Source organism: Piliocolobus tephrosceles, chromosome 19 (genome assembly GCF_002776525.5).
Source record: "Piliocolobus tephrosceles isolate RC106 chromosome 19, ASM277652v3, whole genome shotgun sequence".
In the NCBI taxonomy this organism is placed as follows: Eukaryota; Metazoa; Chordata; class Mammalia; order Primates; family Cercopithecidae; genus Piliocolobus; species Piliocolobus tephrosceles.
The window spans coordinates 46,645,061-46,665,777 of NC_045452.1; the positions used below are offsets into that span (position 1 = coordinate 46,645,061).

Below are 20,717 nucleotides of genomic sequence, written 5' to 3' on the forward strand. Positions count from 1 at the left end.
CTTGATTTATGTACATCTAACAGCATATACATGACATTGACTTCTATCCCTTGGATAAGGTAGTGTTTGCCTTGCTTCTCTATTATAGAGTTATCATTTTTCCCTTTTCATATTCCAGTGTTAAGAAGTAAGTCACTAAACCTACACTGGGGAAGTGGGGAGGAGTATTTGAATTAAGCTCCACCTCTTGAAGCAGGAGGTATCTACATATATTATCTGGATTACTTTTGTAAGGAATCTTCTCTTCTCCCCCATTTATTTACTTAGCAACCAATTTATTTTTATTTTATTATTATTATTTCTTCTAGAGATGGGGTCTTGCTAAACTGTTGCCCAGGCTGGACCCAAATTCCTGGGTTCCAGTGATCATCTTGCCTCAACCTCCCAAGGTGCTAGGATTACAGGCATGAGCCACCATGCCTGGTGATCATCATTTTTTATATCAGTATAGACTTACATATGTTTACTTTTTACCCTAGGTTATGATCCAATGCTATATTATTCATTTTGTCACCAAAATTGTTCCAGTGGCAGTTCTTTCAAGTTGGTTCCTATGACTCTTTGACATTGCTCCATTCTTTCTAAATGGTGCTTTGTTTTCTATCACATGTTTATTTATTTTTGTTTTATATTTATTTTGTTTTTTGAGACAGGGTCTCCCTCTGTTGCCTTGGCTGGAGTGCAGTGGGGCAATCTTCAATGTTCTGGGCTCAAGCAATCCTCACACCTTGGCATCCTGATTAGCTGGGACTACAGATACGCACCACCATATCCTGCTACTTAATTTTTTTTTCTTTTTTTTTGGAGAGACAAAGGTCCCACTATGTTGCTCCTGAGCTCAAGTGATCCTCCCACCTCAGTCTCCCAAAGCACTGGGATTACAGGCATGAGCCACCATACCCAGCTTCTACGTATATAAATTAGCTATTGCTAATGTAGAGGTAATGCTACCAATTTTGGTAACTGATTTTATGTCTGACAACCTTGCTAAACTCTTATTTAGTTTGCATTTATGTTGGATTTTCCAATTAGATGACAGTTTCATTTCTTATTTCTTTGTCTTGCCTTATTTCACTAGCCATGACCTCTCGTAATAGATAGTAGCATGGTGGACATCCCTGTTTTTCCTATTGTTCCCAGCTATAATTCAAGTGCATGTAAAGTTTTCCCATTGTTCATGATGGTTGCTGCAGGGTTTTGGCATATAATCTTTACCAAGTTAAGGAAAGTCCTTCTATTCCTAGTTTTATGTGAATTTTTAAAATCATAAATAGGTATTTTTTCAAATGTCTTTTTCCATCTATTGAAATAATAATGGATTTTTCTCTTTTAATCCATTATTGTGGTGAGTTATATAAGCCAGATATTATTTCCTTGTATTTCTTGTGTTTTTTTTTCAAGTGTAGCTTTGTATTCAGTTAGCTAATATAATATTTATACACATACTTGAAATAAGTTCATCATTTTCATACTTTGTATTATACTTAGCTTGTTCTGTATTTAAGGTTATATGAGCCTTGTAAAAGATGTTGGGATACTTTATTTTTTATTTTGTGGAAAAACTGCACAAGGTGAGAATTATGTTTCTGGAAAGATTGTTAGAACTTAACTGAAAAATCATCTTCACGTTGGGAAAGTGCTCTGGTTTGAATGTTTGTGTCCCCCTCAAATTCACTATGTTGAAACCCCATCCCCAATGTGATATTATTTGGTGGTGGGGGGCCTTTTGTGAGGTGATTAGCTCATGAGGGGGGAGCCCTCAGATAGAATTAGTGTCTTTATGAAATAGGCACAATCAAAAAAGGTCAGGAGACAGAGAGTGAGGTATGAACAGGAAAAGTCCACGTGAAGTGACTATCTGAGCCACTTGAGCTCTGGGCAAAGAGTTTCAAAAAGAGAGAACAAGTACAAAAGCCCTCAGCTTTTTTCCTCAGCTTAGAATGTCCTAGGAGCAGTACCACATAGTCTGCAACAAATCAGAATGCTCCTGGAGGCAAATAATGCAAAGCTTTGATATGGAAAGCCAAGTCACTATCCAGAGGTTGGTGAGCCTCGTAACTGAACAAAGGGTTAATCCAGCATCAATGATTCATGGCACTGACTTAGTCTAAAGCATCAAAATGCACTTCTGAGCCACACTTGCCATCACACACATCTCTGGCTAAGGCTGTAAATGGGCACTGCCAACTTCTGTTTCTTTGTTTTCAATTTGGGACTAGGATACATTGGGTGAGTCCTGGCTCCCCCAGTTACTAGCTGGATAATCCTGGGAAGTTCCTCATGCTCTTTAATTGTTTGTAAAGCAAACCAGCGCAGAGAGACGCTAATTTGACCAAGGTCACACAGGCAGAAACCGAACTCAGGGCTTTTGACTGTTTCTGAACTTTCTGACAACTCTTTGGTTGGGACCACCATGGCAGAAAACAAAGTTGGTGGTTAGCGATTAACCAAAGAGGACCAGTGTGGATAATCAGTCAGAATTAAGTCTGTATTCACTAATGAGTGCTGCCTCTTACAGATGACTTTTTGAGCATATCCCCCTCTCAATACTGCTGCATTAGCTCATATCTGCTGGGGGTGACACCCTGTCTCTGACCTGCCTACAACATAGACATCTCCACAAGCACAATAATCTTGTCAGGACAGAGGCTCAGTGTCAACACACGTGCTTTTTCTACTAGAAACTCTGCAACCCCAACAGGCCACAAAAGGCCACATCCTCAGATGTTCAAAACATATCTGCTTACAGAGTATGAAACACTATTTTCTTAGACTAGAGGACAACCTGATGGAGAATTTCAGTAATCACCAAGTTACTTATCTAATGCGCTGGTTCATGATCTATTTGGACACATACCCAAGTATTGATGAAGTCGTATTAAAATATGTACCAGCCTGTTTTTACTAATTCATTTTTACTTTCATTTTATTTCAGAGCATTTAATGAGGTTCACAAGTCAATAACATCTTCCTTGTTAAAGCAGTTTTTCGTACATGCATCATTTTCTGTTCATAACAGTCCCAAGGACTGGATAGGGTTGGCTTTGCTGTCTCCATTTTAATGGCAGGAACTTAGATGTGGAGGCTTTATGCGGTCCAGGAAGGGGTTTTACAGACGTTACTTCGTTTGGTCTTCTCCTCCCACCTTGCACGGCACAAAGAGCCCATCAGTTTGGGGAAGTCTGGGGTGGAGGACAGTCTGGAGTGACATCCTACCAGACCAGTCCATCCGGTTCGGGCTGTGACATAAGCTAGGGGTCGAAGTCAGGGGCACCCGCAGAGGCGGACCTGCCTGGCACCTAGCGAAGGCGAATCCGCCTTCCCTGCCAGCCACCCGGGTCTCGAATTGGCAAAGTATCGAATCCTGTTGTGTGTGAATCAAGCTCTTCAGGCGACACTGTCAGGGCGACCTCGGGTCAAGAACTACTCATTGTGCTGCTTGTATGCGCCGGGCCAGGAGTGAAAGGTCTGGGAGTTCTTCCTGCCAAGAGCACCCGAGAGAGCCACCGGGATCAGGAGCGCGCCCCAGTGGACCCCAAACCCCGCAGCCGGAGGAGGGGAGTGTCGTGGAGTGTCCGCTCGCCCCATGCCGTGACCGAGCCAACCTGGACAGCAAACTCACAGGGAGACCCACGACTCTGGATTCCCGCCGGCCCGCCCCTCCCACAGGCCACGCCCCTTCCGCCGGTCCCGGCCTCCCGCGGGCCTTCGCCTTCCGCCTGCGTTTCCCCGAGCCCCGCCTCTTCCGCTATCCCCTCCCCTTCCTGCCCCATGTGGCCCTGAAGCGCGTGTTGGCTCTCTGTGCTAGTGCTCCTGCCTGGACCCGTCAGGTGTGTCGTTTCCGTCGCGCTTCCGCCCTGTCGGCCATGGGGGTCTCCAAGAGGAAGGCCTCGAGCGGCCAGGACGGCGCGGCTTCCTCAGCGGGCGCAGCCAAGCGGGCCCGCAAAGAAGAGCTCACGGGCGTGCGGTTCAAGGCTCAGTTGAAGGACCCGCAGGGCCCCGGGCCAGGTGAGTCCGGGGCGGCAGGCGCAGGATCAGGAGCACAGGCTGGCGAGGCGGCCTCCGTGTGCCAGGCACAACCTCTCTTTTCTGCAGCTTTCGGGTCACCTGGACTCAGTGGCAAGCCTCTGGTTTGCAGAAAACTGAGGTTCAGGACTGTTCTGTACTTCCTTGCTCTAGACTATCGGCGATAGCGAGGGGGCCCCGACTTGCTTGATTGGGACCGTTTCATGTTACAACACATTTATTTCCCTTGCCCAGGCAGCATCCCTCCGCTAGCTCTAAATTTTATTGCAGTTGTCAGGGAAGTAAATGAAGTGTCCTTCTCTGTGGAGTCCTTACTGAGTCAGCTCAGGACGGTTCATGATACACTTTGCTACTCCTTGGAGCGTCAGCACCGTTTTTTCAAGAGCTTCCATCCCCCAACACTCATACTGACTTATAACTTGTAACAAGCTGCTGGAAGCCACCACAGCTACTTGTCAGTTTACCAGGAATGGGCCAGTGACTGAGATGGAGTCGACTGTATAATTACACTTTTTGTAAAGTGTGACCATCCTTCACGACTACTTTTAATCATTTGGAAAGTAACATGGTTTGGGAAAAACGCAATTGAACGTGTTGCCATGTGGAAGCGTTGCTCTAACGTAAAACAGTGGTAGTTTTTCTCTAAGGATAAATAAAGTATTAAATTAATGGCCCAAATAGCTTCAACTTCAATTTTTGTCCTGATTTTTTTTTTTTTTTAACAGACAGGGTCTTGCTGCGTTGCCCAGGCTGAGTGAAGTGCAGTGGCACAATCATGGCTCACTGCAGCCTTGAGCTTCTGGGCTTATGCTGTCCTCCCACCTCAGCCCCCCAGGTGGCTGACACTGTAGGTGCACACTACCGTTCCCAGCTATGTTTTTTTTTTTTTACTTTTTGTAGAGATGGAATCTCACTATGTTGTCCAGGTTGCCCTCGAACTCCCAGTCTCGAGCAATCCTCCCACCTTGTCTTCTCAAAGGGCCTGGGAGTATAGGCATGAGCCACCACACCTGGCCTGTTTTTAAACTTTTGATACCTGTACTTGCTAGTCACAGCTAGGAAGATGATACTTACATTAGCATAGAGTTATATATTTCCGAATTCATTATTTTTTATTTATTTATTTTTGAGATGGAGTTTCGCTCTTGTTGCCCAGGCTGGAGTGCAATGGCGCGATCTTGGCGCATCGCAACCTCCGCCTCCCACGTTCAAGCAATTCTCCTGCCTTAACCTCCCAAGTAGCTGGGATTACAGGCAATGCAAAATCACGCCCAGCTGATTTTGTATTTTTAGTAGAGATGGGGTTTCTTCATGTTGAGGCTGGTCTCGAACTCCTGACCTCAGGTGATCTGCCTGTCTCGGCCTCCCAAAGTAGTGGGATTACAGGCATGAACCACTGCGCCCAGCCTCATTAAGTATTACTAGAGGCTATTATTTGCTAGGGTAGAGAGAAAGTGATGAGTAAAAATCTCAAAAAGCCTCTGCCATTGTGGGGCTTTACAAACAGTCCAGTCGAGTGGGGAAGGCAGATATCGGTCAGCAAAATCATATACATAGAGTTTCAAGCATGAGTTTTCCAAAGGAGAGGTACATGGTGCCTGAGGGTGTTTAACAGGCCTTATATCTAATCTGGGAGCTCAAAGAAGGCTCCTGAGGAAGTGGCTTTTCAAAAGGATTCTAGGATGGGACAGGGACAGGAACCTTTCTGGCAGAAGAAAGAGCACGTTTGTTAAAAAGATGTAGTATCTATATTTCATGGTCTTGCACAGAGAGTCTCATGACATTCAGGTGCTACATCATTTGAACACGTGTCAGAAGGAAACCTGGGTTGACAGCCCATGGGTGTAGGTGAGTAGTTGAAAGATGGTGCAAAGCTGAGTCAATGGGTGAAAGTGTGGATCTCTTGTTTGAGGCTGTGTTGAACTTGTGTTTGAGTCTGGTCTGTGTCTTGAATTCTCTCCTCCTCTCTTCCTCTTGATATGCTCCCATAACCTCCTATGATAGGATTGCTGGAGGATCAGGGAAGTGAAGTTGATGGCTGTTAGGAGACTTTGTTTTCACCAGGCATGTGAGGGAAGAGTTCTGATGATGCTCCCTTTGTGTAATGAAGGAACAAGAGGCGCAGGGTTAGATTGGTAAGGACTGAGGATATTCCAGAGTGGATCAATGTCAGCCTGTGGGAGGATCCCCCATCAAGAAGGGTTTGGCTCCAAGCCAATTCCTTTGAAAATGTTTGCCCATGACTCCACTGGTGATAGAGAAAAGGCCATACTGTAAGAGAGTACACTAATGGTTAAACTCTTGATCCCCTTCTCCCCGCATTGCTTCTGGTTTCCCCACTGCATTAAGTGGTAATTCTGATTACCTGGATGTTCCTGCCAGAACCTTCCATCTGCATCGGTCTATCCCCTGGCCTTGGTGGTTGATTCTCCTCCTGAGAATTTCTGGAATCCGTCGGCTCCCCCTCTTTCCTTCATCATCATTCTAGTCCAGGCATCATCAGTCCTGGCTGGGACCCTGACTGGAGTTGCCCAGAATTGGTCTGTCTTGCACTTACTTCCCTACAGCTCGTGCTGTGTGCAGCAGTCAGATGATCCTTTAAAACTCCAAATCTGATTATGTCACTCCTCTCGTGACACCCTTCAGTGGTATCCCACTGGCGTTGGGATAAAATCCAAAGTCATTTCCATTGCTTCATCTAGCCCTGCCTGCTTCTTTGACTTCATCTCAGGCTACTCTCCTCACTCACTCAATCACCCGTCCCCACTCGTCTGGCTCCAGTCACACTCTGTACCCTCCAGCCTTGGGGCCTGGAATGTGGTCTCACTCTCTGCCCCTCAATACTTACGTTTACTATTATTACTAATAGGTTCAGCATTACTTCTTCAGAGGAAACCTTCCCAACCCTCTAATCTACATCATGTTCCCTAGTTACAGCCCTCATTACACTCTTGATGTTTGCTTGATAGTACTTGCTATAGGTGCTGTATGTGTCTATGTAAGTGATTGCGGTAGGTGCTTAATACATATTCACGTTGGTCTCTACCATTAGATTGTAAGCACCTTGTGGGTAGAGGCCATTTCTAATTTGCTCACCAGCAAGTCTTGGGCACTCCCTATGATGCCTGGAGCACGTGGTATGTGCCCAGTAAATGGTGTATGGAAAGATGAACCTGCAAAGAGACGGCAAATGTAACAGGCCAGCGGTTTCCACCCTGTACTACTCTAGAATGCTGGGAGTTACATGCTAGAGTTTGGCGAATAATTCCTTTAAAAAGAGTAAGTAGTTGCACTGCTCTTTCTGCATTAACAGCCCTTGCTATCACTTGCATTCTGTGTTTTCTTGAGGGACAGAGTAGGTATTATGCATGACTCCAGGGTGCCTGTGCCGACTGAATCCTGTGACCCCCAGTCACCTTGGCCGGAACACCCATGGCTCTTGCTCATAATCACCACCAGACCATGCTGCAGACAGCAGTGATGGAGTCTGGCCCCGACGCTCAGAGCAGCGCCTGGCATAGCAGATGCACTCCCTTGGTGACTGTTAAAGGAATGACGGTGGTTGCTGCGGAAAATGTTGCAGCTTAAAAATGGGATCTGAAAACACCTGTGAGGCTGGCAGAGACCGAATGTGACCGGATTTTCACTGCTGCTGCTGAGGACACCTGTGGGGCTTCTTATGTTTTGAGGGTTTACCTTGTCGTAAGTGTGATGCTGGATGCTTTGTGTGTAAATTAGCCTTTTTACCCTTCATACAAACCCTGTCAGGTAGGTTCTGTTCTTGTGCCATTATACAGGTCAGGTACCCAAAGCTCAGAGTTCACTGTCACTCAGTACCATGCAGCTAGTAAGTGGCCGAGCAGGGATGCGTGCCCAGGAGTCTGGCTTCAGTTTATGTTCTTACCTGCTGTGTTTTTGGTGTAAGGTCCTGCTCATGCGTCCCTGGGCAGATGTTGCTTAGCAGCATCTGGACTTGAATCTGAGACATGCAGAATTGCTGTCCAAGAGGAACGGTGTCCTCTCTGCTCAGCTAGTGGTCCTCTCTGCTCAGCTAGTGGAGCTCACCTGCAGTACCGAGCCCTGTTGTGGGCCTCATGCTTCAAGGGAACATAGAAAGTGACCTGAACATAGAAGGATCTCGAAACTGTCATTTCTGGAGAGAGGTTAAAGGAAGTGTTTGGTCTTCAGAGGTGCCGCCTAGGGTGACGGCAGTTGGTGTGGGAAAGGATTAGATCCCTTGCCTCTGGCCCCAAGGCAGAGGAGGAAGGACCCCCTGGGGATACCTGGGCAGTCCCTAAAGCAGACCACCCTGTTCTGATGTGTCTAGGAAGACTGTAGTGTATTTCTCAAAGGTTGTGGCATTTTGCATTTTACTGTACTCATTAATTACTAAGTGTATTTTAATAGAAATATTTAGTCCCTTCGTCTGTTTTTTTCTCAAATAAGGTGAAGTCTCTACTCCCCCAGAAGAGATGAAGGCCCCAGTAAGATGTGTTACCTTTAGCTCATGTCTCCTGCGGCTTCCAGACACTGCCATGCCCTGCCTTCCTAATTTTGAGAAGTGCGGCCCAAAGAGGAGAACCAGAGAGAGGCAGGGTTTGTTTTGTTTTGTTTTGTTTTTGAGACAGAGCCTCACTCTCTTGCCAGACTGGGGTGCAGTGATGCGATCTCAACTCACTACAACCTCCACTTCCCAGGTTCAAGTGATTCTCCAAGAGGCAAGTTCAAGTGATTCTCTGAGAGGTAGTTTTATAGAACAGGTTCTGGCAGGAGAATTTCATGGGCAGCAGCACACAGGTGGCTCCCCGTTGGTTGGGTGGGGTTGTGGCAGGGGTTCAGATTCAGGTGTCAGTGGTGTGGGAGGGGAGGTTGTATTAATTGCAGGAAGGGTATTAGAATCCTCAGGCCGTTGAGATGGGAGATTTTTGAGTGGGGGACTTCTGGGGTCTGACCTTATGGGGAAATACTTGAGTGGGGTTCCCCACTTTGGGTTTTGAAGAGCATTGGTGTTAGCTGATGCTTGGCATGCTGACCGTGGGCCAGGCGCAGCACGGACACTCCGAGTGTCACTGCACTCAGAGCAGCGGGTGTCAGCTCCATTGCATGGGCAGAAATTGTCCGGTTCGTGAAGGAAGAACGTGGGCTCTGGAGCCAGAGTGCCTGGATTGGAGTGCTGGCTCTGCCTCTCCTAAGCTGTGTATCTTTGGACAAGGGCCTCAGTTTTCTCATCTGTGAAATACTAGTACCTAGGGAAAAAAACACTCGTACCTAGGGTGGAGGGTTGTAGTGAGAATTAACTGATGTCATGTAAGTAAAGCTGTTGGTGATGTTTCATTACTATGCTCTATATGGATTTTCTTGTTATACCCGTTCTATAGTTGAGGGAACAAAAGCTATATGGGGATCCAGACGAGTCATTGCCAGAGTCAGTAGTCAAACCTGGGACTCACATTGGCACTCAGTTTGTCTCATTCCTGTATTGCCTTCGTGGTTTCTAAGTGTGTTCGTAATGTCCACGTGGATTAATCTACTAGGGCAGCCGTAACAAAATGCCATAGACTGAGTGGCTTAAACAAGAAGAATTTATTTTCTCACGGTTCTGAAGGCCATGTCCATGGGCAAGGCATTAGCAGAGTCACATCCTGGTAAGGGCACATCCTGGCTTGCAGACAACTGCCCTCTTGCTGTGTGTCCTCACATGGCCTTTCCTCTGTCCACATGCAGAGAGGGAGCTCTCTGATGTCTCCTCCTTCTCTTATAAGGACACCAATCCTATTAGATTAGGACCTCACCCTCATGACCTCATTTAACCTGAATTATCTCCTAAAAGGCTGTATCTCCAAATACTGTCTTTTTAGGGCGTAGGGTTTCTTCCCTCCCCTCCCCTCCCCTCCCCTCCCTTCCCCTCCCCTCCCCTCCTTTTCTTTCTCTGAGACAGAGTCTCACTGTGTCACCCAGGCTGGAGTGCAATGGTGCGATCTCGGCTCACTGCAATCTCTGCCTCCTGGGTTCAAACAATTCTCCTGCCTCAGCCTCCCAAGTAGTTGGGACTACAGGTATGTGCCACCACGCCTGGCTAATTTTTGTATTTTTAGTAGACACAGGGTTTCACCATGTTGGCCAGGCTGGTCTCAAACTCCTGACCTCAGGTGATCCACCCACCTTGGCCTCCTAGAGTGCTGGAATTACAGGCATGAGCCACCACGCCCGGCTGGGCTTGAGGCTTCAACATGAATTTTGGAGAGAAACAGTTCAGTTGATAGCATTCATAGTAGCTTCCGTGCAGTGTGGGAGGATTGGGGAAGGTCACAGAATAGGGAAAGCAGGTTGCAGTGGTGGATGTGATTGTTTCTAAGAAGACTGACCTTGTTAATGTTTGAACATAACTTCTTTTTCAGGCTTGGAAGCGTTTGTGTCTGCTGCCAAGAAGCTACCACGAGAAGATGTGTATGATGTTGTGGAAGGGTATATAAAGATTTCTGTTGAGTGTGCAGAAATTTTCCAGCTCCTAAGTGGGGAAAAACGACCTGAAAGTGAAGTATGTTGTTCCTTACATGGCTTGATGAAGAGAAAAAAAGTTAATGCTGCTGTTAAGTTTGATGAGGAAAAATGTGATAGAAATTTCCATTACCACCTTTCTATAGAAAACGATGCTTTGTCCCTGTGCTGTAGGAATGTATTCATTTTTTGCCTCCATGATCATTGAAAGCATTTTAGTGGAAAATTCTCACTTATTATTAACATTTGATGAATGATATCAGAAGGAAGGATAATAGATTCCTAATCAAAATGCACTTGGTTTCAGTATGGTTTAAACAAAAGGGAAACAGATAAACACGTGGTGTCACAGACTCACAACACATAATGAATTGATGATTGTTTTCTGATTCCAAAGAGATTGAACATTGGGATATTTATGTGCCTGTTGAAATCTCAGGGTTATTGCTATAAGGATGTAGACCTGATTATCTCTAAAGCAATGAGGCCCAGTCATTAAGAGAATTTTCTTCTCATTCTGGCCTTATCACCAGCCTGAAGTGAGTCCTATCACTTCATTTGATTTGATTTTCTCATGTGATTTTCTGTAATTGTAAACAAGCTGTTCTTTATTTTTATTTATTTTTGAGACGGAGTCTCGCTCTGTCACCCAGGCTGGAGTGCAGTGGCACAATCTCGGCTCACCACAAGCTCCACCTCCCGGGTTCACACCATTCTTCTGCCTCAGCCTCCCGAGTAGCTGGGACTAGAGGCGCCCGCCACCATGCCTAACTAATTTTTTGTATTTTTAGTAGAGACGGGGTTTCACCGTGTTAGCCAGGATGGTCTCGATCTCCTGACCTCGTGATCCATCCACCTCGGCTTCTCAAAGTGTTGGGATTACAGGCGTGAGCCACTGTGCCCGGCCCTGACAAGTTGTTCTTTATTTTGCTGGGCTGTGGGAGTGGGGCTACATGCAGAGCCTGGGTCTGGCAGGTCAGCCTGCCAAGCTGTCACCTTTGACTCAGGATCTAGGTGGGCCTCATCCTGCATGTTGAAGGCTTTAAGCCTGCAAGTAACTATGGCTAAGACAAAAGGAGCATGTATGTACAGGAGGAAAAGAAATGATACAATTCCTAAGCGTTTCAATTCTGTCTTTGCAGACAGTGTTAATATTTCAAGTTTTTGAGGCCATATTGTTGCGGACAGCAAGTGATCTTTCACATTTCCATGTTGTGGGAACCAACATTGTGAAAAAGCTGATGAACAACCACATGAAGCTCATCTGTGAGTCCCTGTATGCCTCGGGTTACAGGTAGGCTGTCTGCCCTTGCGTGACAAAGGATGGGCCTTTGGGTTTGGTCTGCATTCAGCTCTCCGCAGGTGCATTTGGTTATTACCTTTATGGCTAGAGGAGAGCTGAGCTGTTTCTGAGGACAGTGACCGAGTGTCTGCCCCCTTCCTTTGTGGACCAGCCCTGGCTGTCCCTGACTCCTCTCACTTATCCCTTGTCCCTCTTGTCCTGCCTGCTACTGTCCTTGCTGCTATATCTGTTGACTGACTCCCTCTACTGGAATCCTAGGTGCATGTGGCAGGGCCTTGCCTGTGTTGTAAATGCCACCTTCCCCTAGATAACAGGGCCTTGCATGTAGCAGGTTCTCAGAAAACCATGGAATCTGGGTAACTGCAGAACGGAAAGACAGCCATGAGCTCGCGTTCGGAGATGCCGTCCTCTGTATCCTGCAGTCACAGGGACTGGGGTGTGGTCTATTGATCACATGATGGCTCGCTCCAGAGAGAAATGTCCATCTTCTTCAAATCTCGTGTTTATAATCTTAATTCTACTTAGTTTTAATTTTGAGCCTTATTTTGAATCTTTATGCTTTTTTTTTTTCTCCTTAAAAAAATGGCGTGTCTTTTTCCTTCTTTTTTTCTGGTTTGGGGATAGCCAATAACACAAGCAGCTTGCAGCTGGCTTTGTGGTGAGGCGGCTCTGTGCTTCTGCTGTTCCTGACGTGTCTGATTTCCTCTGGCTCCCTGTACAGGTTGGCTCGTGCCTGCCTGAGCCTGATGGCCGCCATGGTGACCCAGGGTCCGGAAGCTGCCAGGGATGTCTGCAGCCATTTTGATTTGAATAAAAAGACCTTGTACACCTTGGTGATCAAGAGGGATTCAAAGGTGAGGGGACCGGACCACAGTATCTCGTGCTTTCCATGGATCTCCTTCCCTTGGAGGACTGCGGTGGTTTTTCCTCCATTCTCTGGCCCTGATCCCCACACAGATGGAATGAGAGGTGTCTATGCAGAAGGGTGTGTGTCAGCAGCCACAGGATCTGTCTGTGAGGATAGGACTCACTTCAGGCTGGCGACAGGGCCAGAACCTGGCAGAGCCTGAACAATGGGGACATCTGAGGAAGCTCTTGGGGGCTGAGTGAGGTGTGAGGATGACTTAGCTGTGGGCAGCTCCTCTCCTAAGTAAACGAAATACCCTCCATGTGCCCATGGCCCTGAAGCTCGTAGCGTGTCCCAGTCCTCTGTTCCTGCTCTGCCCACCTCAGAGAAAGCCCTTGAAGCTCTAAGCCAGTGACGTCCTCAAAGAGGACTTCTATGACTTTTTAGTAAGTGACTTTTGCCTCCCAGTTGTAATCTCATGATGGGTGAGGGTTGGATTGTGCCCAATAAAATGGGAGTGTGGATGGTTGGTTTTCGGGAAACCTGTGAAACAAAAATTCCCTGGTGGCTTTTGAAATTGCACTTGGGTTTGGAAAGGTTCTTGGGGAGCAGGCACACTTTGAGGACTCCTGAACTTGAGTGATGGCATCCTCCCGTCGCGTGTGCCGGCTGCAGGTTGTCTGTCGAAGGGCATCTTCTGCTTGCCCTGTCAGCTCCCCTGCTGGAATTCAGTGCTGTGAACAGCCCTGGCCAGAGTGTCACCCTCTTCCTGAACGTAAAGAGTAAGGAGACAGATATCAGCCCATCCCATCTGCCGCGGTGGAGAACCACATTAGAATAATTCACTTCTTTAGCCCTGTGCTGCCTTGTTTTGTCAATATCCCTGGGAACTAAAAGTTTCTACATTGCTGGGAATTGGACTAAAAGGTTGATAATACCAAGTAGCTTTTATGGCTCTGTGAGATTGGCCTGGTGTTGAGGGTTTTACTGGAATTACAAATAAGGTATTCTCTAAGGAAAAAAATTCCAGGTCTTAATGTCTCTTAGATACTACGCTTTATCCATGTGTCAACAAATTCCATTCAATGAGTAATGGCTCCTGACATTTAAATACGTTTCTAATAAAAAGAATGTGTGTGCTATTTGCAGACTAGGGCAAATATCACGGTTCTTTGGTCTTACCTGGCAGTAAGCCTGGCAGTAATTATCCGTCAGATGCCCTCCCCACCCATCTCTTTTGATGTCAGCCCTCCCAGCTGTCTGAGTGAAGTAGACTTCAGTAGCCCAGAGAGCATGGGAAAGGCCGAGTAGGGCTACCCGTCCTGAACCCTGGCTGCAGGGCCACGCACGAGCTGTTTCATCTCAGGGTCTTGGCACATTATTTTACCTCTCCAGGATCTGTAAAATGGGAGTTACAGTCAAGTCAAAAGTGTTTTTACTCTCATTGTGTAATCTGTAATAAGTATCTTAGATACCTTATACGTTATAGGAAATGGAATTGAGACATTACATTTAATAAGGAACCGTTAGGAACATTTAAAAATAGAGCAGCGTGAGGAAACCCTGTACCAACTGTCCAGCTTCAGCCACTGTCCCCACCCTCCACCTTTTTATTTTCCTCTGGGGCAGTCGATTAGAGCAAATCCCAGACGCGAATCATATTTCACTATAAATATTTCAGCATGTACTCTAACAGAAAAAGACCCTTTAAAGAACAGAAACCACAGCGCCATTATCACGCCTAACACATTAATAATTTCTCCCTATCATCTATTACTCAGTTTGGTCTCAGGTTTTTTCCGTTTCAAAAATGTTTTTACACCTTGTGGTTCAGATCAGGATCCGAACAAAGTCTGCATTGCATTTGGCTGATAAATTTCTTAAATATCTTTGATCCCTTTTGAGTCTGAATTTTTCTCCCTCATGCCGTCCCCTGCTTTTTTGTTTTTGTTTTTTTTTTAATGCCATTTAGTTGTTGAAGTGCTGGCAGGGAATTTTTTTTTTTTTTTAATGAATATATGTTAACATTTCGGAGGAAATTATTAAAGCCTCATGAAGAAGGAGGATTATAGATAATATTTATCCAGCCAAAGAAAGCATTGTTAAAATCCTGTGCTAAAGAGCAGTTTTACCAAATGTATTTTGGTCTATTTTAGATGGTGTTTTGCAGAATAAGCCCTGAAGAGTTCAGGACGTTTTCTTCGTGGAATAATAACCCTGTGAGGTCACAGGGTGGGAATGAAGAGCAGGCATGTGGCCCACTTGCAGTAGGAGTGGGACGCCTTTGATGGAGTAGACTGGAGACAGGATGGAGGCCCAGGGGGCCACGGCAGTGGCAGAGCCTAGAGCGGGCAGCTGCTGTGTCTTGGGGATCTTACCCAGTTCCTCCATCATGTCAGGACAGAAAATTTGGAGTTGTCTGGGATATAAAAGATGGAAGCCAGGAGGTGATAACTAAAACCTTTTCATTTATAAATTCATTGCCGGAGGGATCCACAGGAGGTCTAGTTCTGCTGTGTACCAGCAGGATAGAAAGATCTAGAATGGCAGAAAACCTGGACCAGCATTCCAGAGTCCTGACTCCCAGTACTGTTACTTCAGTGGACAAAAAATAAAAGCACAGGAACTTTCCACTAGCAGGGAAAAGACAGAACTTAGTTTAATTTTGCCAGGCAAGTTTTAGCATTTTACCAGCATTTATCTGGAACACAAGGCATGTGTAGATCAGGAAAATTAACTGCTTGAATTAGATGACATGTTTATTTGAACTGTGAGGCATAGAGATGGCTTGGGAGTAGCTTAAGCTTCCTGAGGACAGGGACAACTTCTTGGTTAACTTTGCACCCTCTCCTGGCCTGAGATGATGGCATCTTGAATGCAGTGAGTGTTTTATAAAAAGTGAATTGGTGGGTTAAGGCACTGGAGTGTTGCTGACACTATGGAAGTGCTGCACATTCTCAGCACTAGTGATCATTGGACGCAAACTCCTTACTGTGATGAGTCACACAGGTAGGTCCTCAGAACAAAGAGGATAGTTTGAAGCTCTCGGTTTTGGGAGAAACCCCGCATTGGTGTAATAAGGTCTTGCTGAGATGCTGTGTGACATGGACAGGGAGAGACTCAATAAATGTAATGAGTGTGCAAGGCCTTGATCTACATATCAGGGAGCATGTGTTGGATAGCCTTCCTTTTCTTCGAAAGGACCATAGACCCAACAAAATAAGATGGAATTAATTAAAGACTTGCACAGAGACCTAACTGGTGCCAAGTATGGTCCTTGCACCCTGAGAAAAAGTGAAATGAAAATGGAAAATGTCACAGAATCTTGTGGAGAAGGAAGAACTCTGTAGTTGAACATAAGTAGTATGTTTGTGCAATTACTTCTTATCTCAGTTGTGGTACTTAATTAGCTGTGTGACCTCAGGTGAATTTTTTTTTTTTCTTTTTTTGAGATGGAGTCTTCCTCTGTCGCCCAGGTTGGAGTGCAATGGCGTGGTCTCTGCTCACTTCAAGCTCTGTCTCCTGGGCTCAAGTGATTCTCCTGTCTCAGCCTCCCGGGTAGCTGGAATTATAGGTGCCTACCACCATACCCAGCTAATTTTTATAATTTTAGTAGAGACGGGGTTTCACCATGTTGGCTGGGTTAGTTTTGAACTCCTAACCTCAAATGATCTGCCCTATTTGGCCTCCCAGTGTGCTGGGATTATAGGCGTGAGCCACCGTATCTGGCTGAATTTTTGACCCCTCAGTTTTCTCATCTGTAAAATGGGTGTGGTGTGGGCATCTCTCCCTCAGGCTGTTATGAGGAGTAAAGGAGGTCACAGATGTGCAGCATTTGGTATAGTGCCTGGCCCATAGTAAGTGCTCTGTAAACATTGTTCTCCTCCTCCTCCTCATCGTCACTGCTACTGCCACCACCTCTCCTGCTACTACTAAGTGGATCAGAACTATCTAGACGGCAGATTACGCCTTAATTTTCCCAGGCATTTTGGGGCAATGATTTGTCGTGATACTAACTTATTTCTCGGCAGTGAATGAAGGTGTCTTTGGAGTAACTGTGAAGTAGAGAATACTGCTGGGTATAAGCAATGGAGGATCTAGGCACTCCTGCTAGTTCTGGAACAGCTGATAGGAGACTGACATGACCATATGCCTTGAGTTCCTTAGATACAAAACGAGGAGTGATGTGACACAGATTTGTCTTAATGATACTGGGAGGGGAAGTTGACCAGCGACTTCCCTAGAGGCATCGGCTGCTGTCATGGCATTGGGGCCCTCCCCAAACGTGCCCACTGCCCTAGGTGGTGGCTGATGCCTGTGGGACAGTGCTGGCTGCAACCCTGGGAAGGCCTTCCAGGGTTGGTAACGTGACAGCATCTGTGCTGTGGTTTCTGGTATGAGCTAATAAGTTATTTATAGTATCTAATAAAAACCAGACATCGCCACATTGATGTCTCACCAAAAGCAGTACCAGTCATTTCATCATCTCTGGATTTTCAAAAACATAGATGATTTTCATTAGCAAGCGAGAGGAGATGGATCTAGGCAGGCTGAGAGTCTTGTTCTGCACCAAAATGACCAAGAAACTAAAATGTGTGTGTTATAGTCAGGGAAGGGAACGCTGCTATTTTTTACCCATACTTTTGTATTGAGAATAGGGCTTGAAAGAGAAGGAAAAGTAGAGAAGATTACCAGGGGAAGAATAGAAAAAATTGTTTGCTTTCCATGAAGAATGAGCATTGGTTTCAGACTTGCATCCCCTGGTGACTGGGGACAAGGCCGGGGGGCTGGTGATGTTGAGACGGTAGAGGTGTGCTTGGCCACTGTGTTGCTGATTTCTTTGGCTCTGTGTGGAGTATGCATGTGACATGTAGGTCTCCTTTGTCCTCCAGGGAGTGTACGACGTTCGGCAGGCCTACATTCAGTTTGCTCTCTCCTTTCTAATTGCGGGTGATGACAGCACTATAGTGCAGGTGTTGGAAGTGAAAGGTAGGTGTACCCCCTTGTCCCTTAGGAAAGCCCATTTGTTTTGAAAACCCTGCTGCAAACCGTTTCTTCCAAGTTAGAAAATGTCTGCAGCCTTTGCAGTTGCTCTGTACACCAGATTGAAGGGTACGGGGCAGGGAGATGGGTGAGCGGGTGCAAAGCCTTGGTCAGTACCATTTTGATATCACTGGTCAGAGTGAACAGAGGTGTTCCTGTTATGCTGTCTGGAATGCTGAGCGATGCCGTAACAGAGGATAAATGCAGACCTCAGAGAGGCAGGGTCGGGCAACAAAGGAGGCTTTATGGCTCTGGAACATACTCAGACTCATAGCCCTGGCTACCTGGATTTCCTAGGGAGCTGTAGTTTTAAAAAATAAAGTTAGTTCTTTGGTGGCTTAGCCCCGTGTTATGAGAATATCCGTAACAGGGCTTCAGAGAATTCCAGCTTGACCACCTTCTGGTGGCTGTGTCCCTAGAGTGAGACTTGGCATCATTTAATCTGCTAGGGCCCCTTGCATTTTATCAAGAGATTCAGTAAGATGATAAATGGCAGCACTTAGCTCAGCACATGGCAGTTGCTCAGTAAGATTCCCTGAATCCTGGCCTGTCTGGAGGTGAGGAGCAGTCCCGTGTACTGGCCAGAGCTCTGGGAGCTATTGAGGAGGAGTAGCAGAGTACTGTACTCAGAGTGTTTGGGTCTCCAGTCCTTCTTCCCCCTCCCAGGTGGGAGATCTGAACTGCCTCTGGAATGTGACTGCCGGGACCATTTAGGAGAAGAGTGCGGGTGGTGGTCCCCCTGTCTGTGGTCAGCCTGGTCTGTGTGGGGCCCTCCATTGCTGCTGTGGTGGGGCAGCGTGAGAGTGGAGATGTGGTCTCTGCATAATGCAGCAGACAGATTTTTTTTCCTACTTGTTACTAGGAGCTAGGTTCAGGATGTCTTGCTGCTGCCAGGGCCAGTAGTTTCTTTAAGACTCCCCTGGGTCATTTCAGCCATCTGGCCTTTTATTCAAGGACAGTTGGTACCATTTTCACTGTTGAAGGGGACTGGAATGTACTACAGTTTAATGTTTCTGCTGGGAGTTTGGCTGTACGCATCAAAACTTTTAAGATGCTTATGCATGGGTTTGGATTTATGATGGGCCTGTCCCCCTGGGCCTCTCATAGTACCCCATGCCAGAGCAAACTGTAACCCCGAACCATTGCCTGGCCTCTGTGCCCATAGACTGCTGGCACTGAAGTGGGTTGCACAATGGATAAAGAAAAAAAGATAGAAGAACTTTTAAGATACTTGATCCTGTAATTCCATGTCTAGTCATTTATCCCAGTGAAATAATTACAGATGTGAGTAGAAGTTTTGTTAGGGAAAAATAGTTATATTAGCTGGAAATGGGACTTCTAACTATCCACCAGTAAGAGATTGGCTGAGCAAATAGGGGACTGGTCATAAGACGCAATGCAGCGATTAAAAATACTCTAGAGGCTGGCCGTGGTGGCTCACGCCTGTAATACCAGCATTTTGGGAGGTGGAGGCGGGAGGATTACTTGAGCCCAGGAATTCTTGAGACCATCATGGGCAACATAGTGAGATTCTGTCTCCACCAAAAGAAAAAAGTACAAAAGTTAACTGGACGTGTTGGCGTGTACCTGTTGTCTCAGCTATTTGGGAGGCTGAGGTGGGAGAATTGCTTGAGCCTGGAATGTCAAGGCTGCAGTAAGTCGAGATTGCACCACTGCACTCTGGCTTGGAGGACAGAGGGAGGCCCTGTCTCAAAAAGAACAAAAAAATGCTGTACTTAATGATTTCAGAGTTTTTTAGTGATACATGATCAGGTGTAAACTGAGTTATAAAACTGTAAAGGATGATCTCATATTACTCAAATAGAACAGCATGAATACATCAGAAGGTTACTAGTTGACTCAGACAATGTTAACAGTGTTAACTTCTCGGTACTGAGGCCTTGACTTACTCATTTGGTTTGTCTGGTATTTTCTGATTTTTCCTTTTTCACAAATAATGAATTTGCTTTTGTAGAAATCCTGTGTGCCCAGAAAGCCTGTGTGGAGCAAGGAAAATTGTAATTGCTTTGCTGCTTCTGCCCACTGTCACCAATGCATGAGTAATGATAGTGCCAAGCGCTGGTGGCTGTTTCCCTGGGGATTGAAAAGTAGGAAGAGAAAGCAAAAAGCCAACAAACTAAATCAACCAAAATTCTACTGCCAACTTAAAAACTGATGACCGTCTCTTTAAACATATCTCAGCACGTCTAAGCAAGAGAGAAATTTTATTAGTTTGTTATACCATACATTCTCTTTCAGATAGTATTTAGTTAATTTTAATATGAGAAAAGAAAAGCAAAATGGAACTGAAGACCTACTGAACTTCTTAAAAAGTTCTAGAGGGATTGCATTGGGAGTTATACCTGATGTAAATGACGAGTTGATGGGTGCTGACGAGTTGATGGGTGCAGCACACCAACATGGCACAAGTATACATATGTAACAAACCTGCACGTCATACACATGTACCCTAGAACTTAAAGTATAATAATAATAAAAAAAATTCTGTCATTGGTTCACCTTTAGGTGCTCTTGATTTCTTTTCTTTCCTCCTTTTTGTTTTTTTTGTTTTGTTTTGTTTTGTTTTTTTGGAGACAGTGTCTTGCTCTGTTGCCTAGGTTGGAGTGCGGTGGTGCAATCATGGCTTACTGCAACCTCAAACTCCTGGGTACTAGTGATCCTGCCACCTCAGCCTCCTAGGTAGCTAAGACTACAGTAAGACTACAGGTGCGCACCACCATACCCAGCTCATTTAAAAATTTTTTTTAGAGACAGGGTCTTGCTATATTGCCCAGGCTGTTCTTGAACTCCTGGCCTCAAGGGATCCTCCTACCTTGGCCTCCCGTAATGCTGGGTTTACAGGCATGAGCCACTGTGCCTGGCTTCTTGATTTCTTATGTCATGGAAGTGGTTATTTCTACTGGAAACTTGTGTAGTTAAAAAAAAAAAAAAGAAAAACTTAAAAAAAAAGAAAAGGTAAAAGGCATTGTTTCCTGTACC

General features: G+C 45.8%; 1 protein-coding gene and 1 non-coding gene across 2 annotated transcripts in view; both read left to right on the forward strand.

Annotated features, from left to right (window-relative positions):
• The first annotated feature begins 2,904 nt into the window (after window positions 1-2,904).
• URB1 (URB1 ribosome biogenesis homolog) overlaps window positions 2,905-20,717 on the forward strand; it is a 79,908-nt gene continuing 62,095 nt past the window's right edge. The window contains exons 1-5 of the mRNA XM_023190399.2: window positions 2,905-4,008; window positions 10,425-10,564; window positions 11,667-11,818; window positions 12,549-12,681; window positions 17,567-17,663. Of these exons, the coding sequence (XP_023046167.2) occupies window positions 3,444-4,008; window positions 10,425-10,564; window positions 11,667-11,818; window positions 12,549-12,681; window positions 17,567-17,663 (1,087 nt within the window). The 5' untranslated portion in view covers window positions 2,905-3,443. The remainder of the gene's footprint in view (window positions 4,009-10,424; window positions 10,565-11,666; window positions 11,819-12,548; window positions 12,682-17,566; window positions 17,664-20,717) is intronic.
• On the forward strand, window positions 18,777-18,912 carry LOC111527394. The gene has a single exon (XR_002726650.2). It is a non-coding gene; the product is annotated as a small nucleolar RNA SNORA42/SNORA80 family (small nucleolar RNA).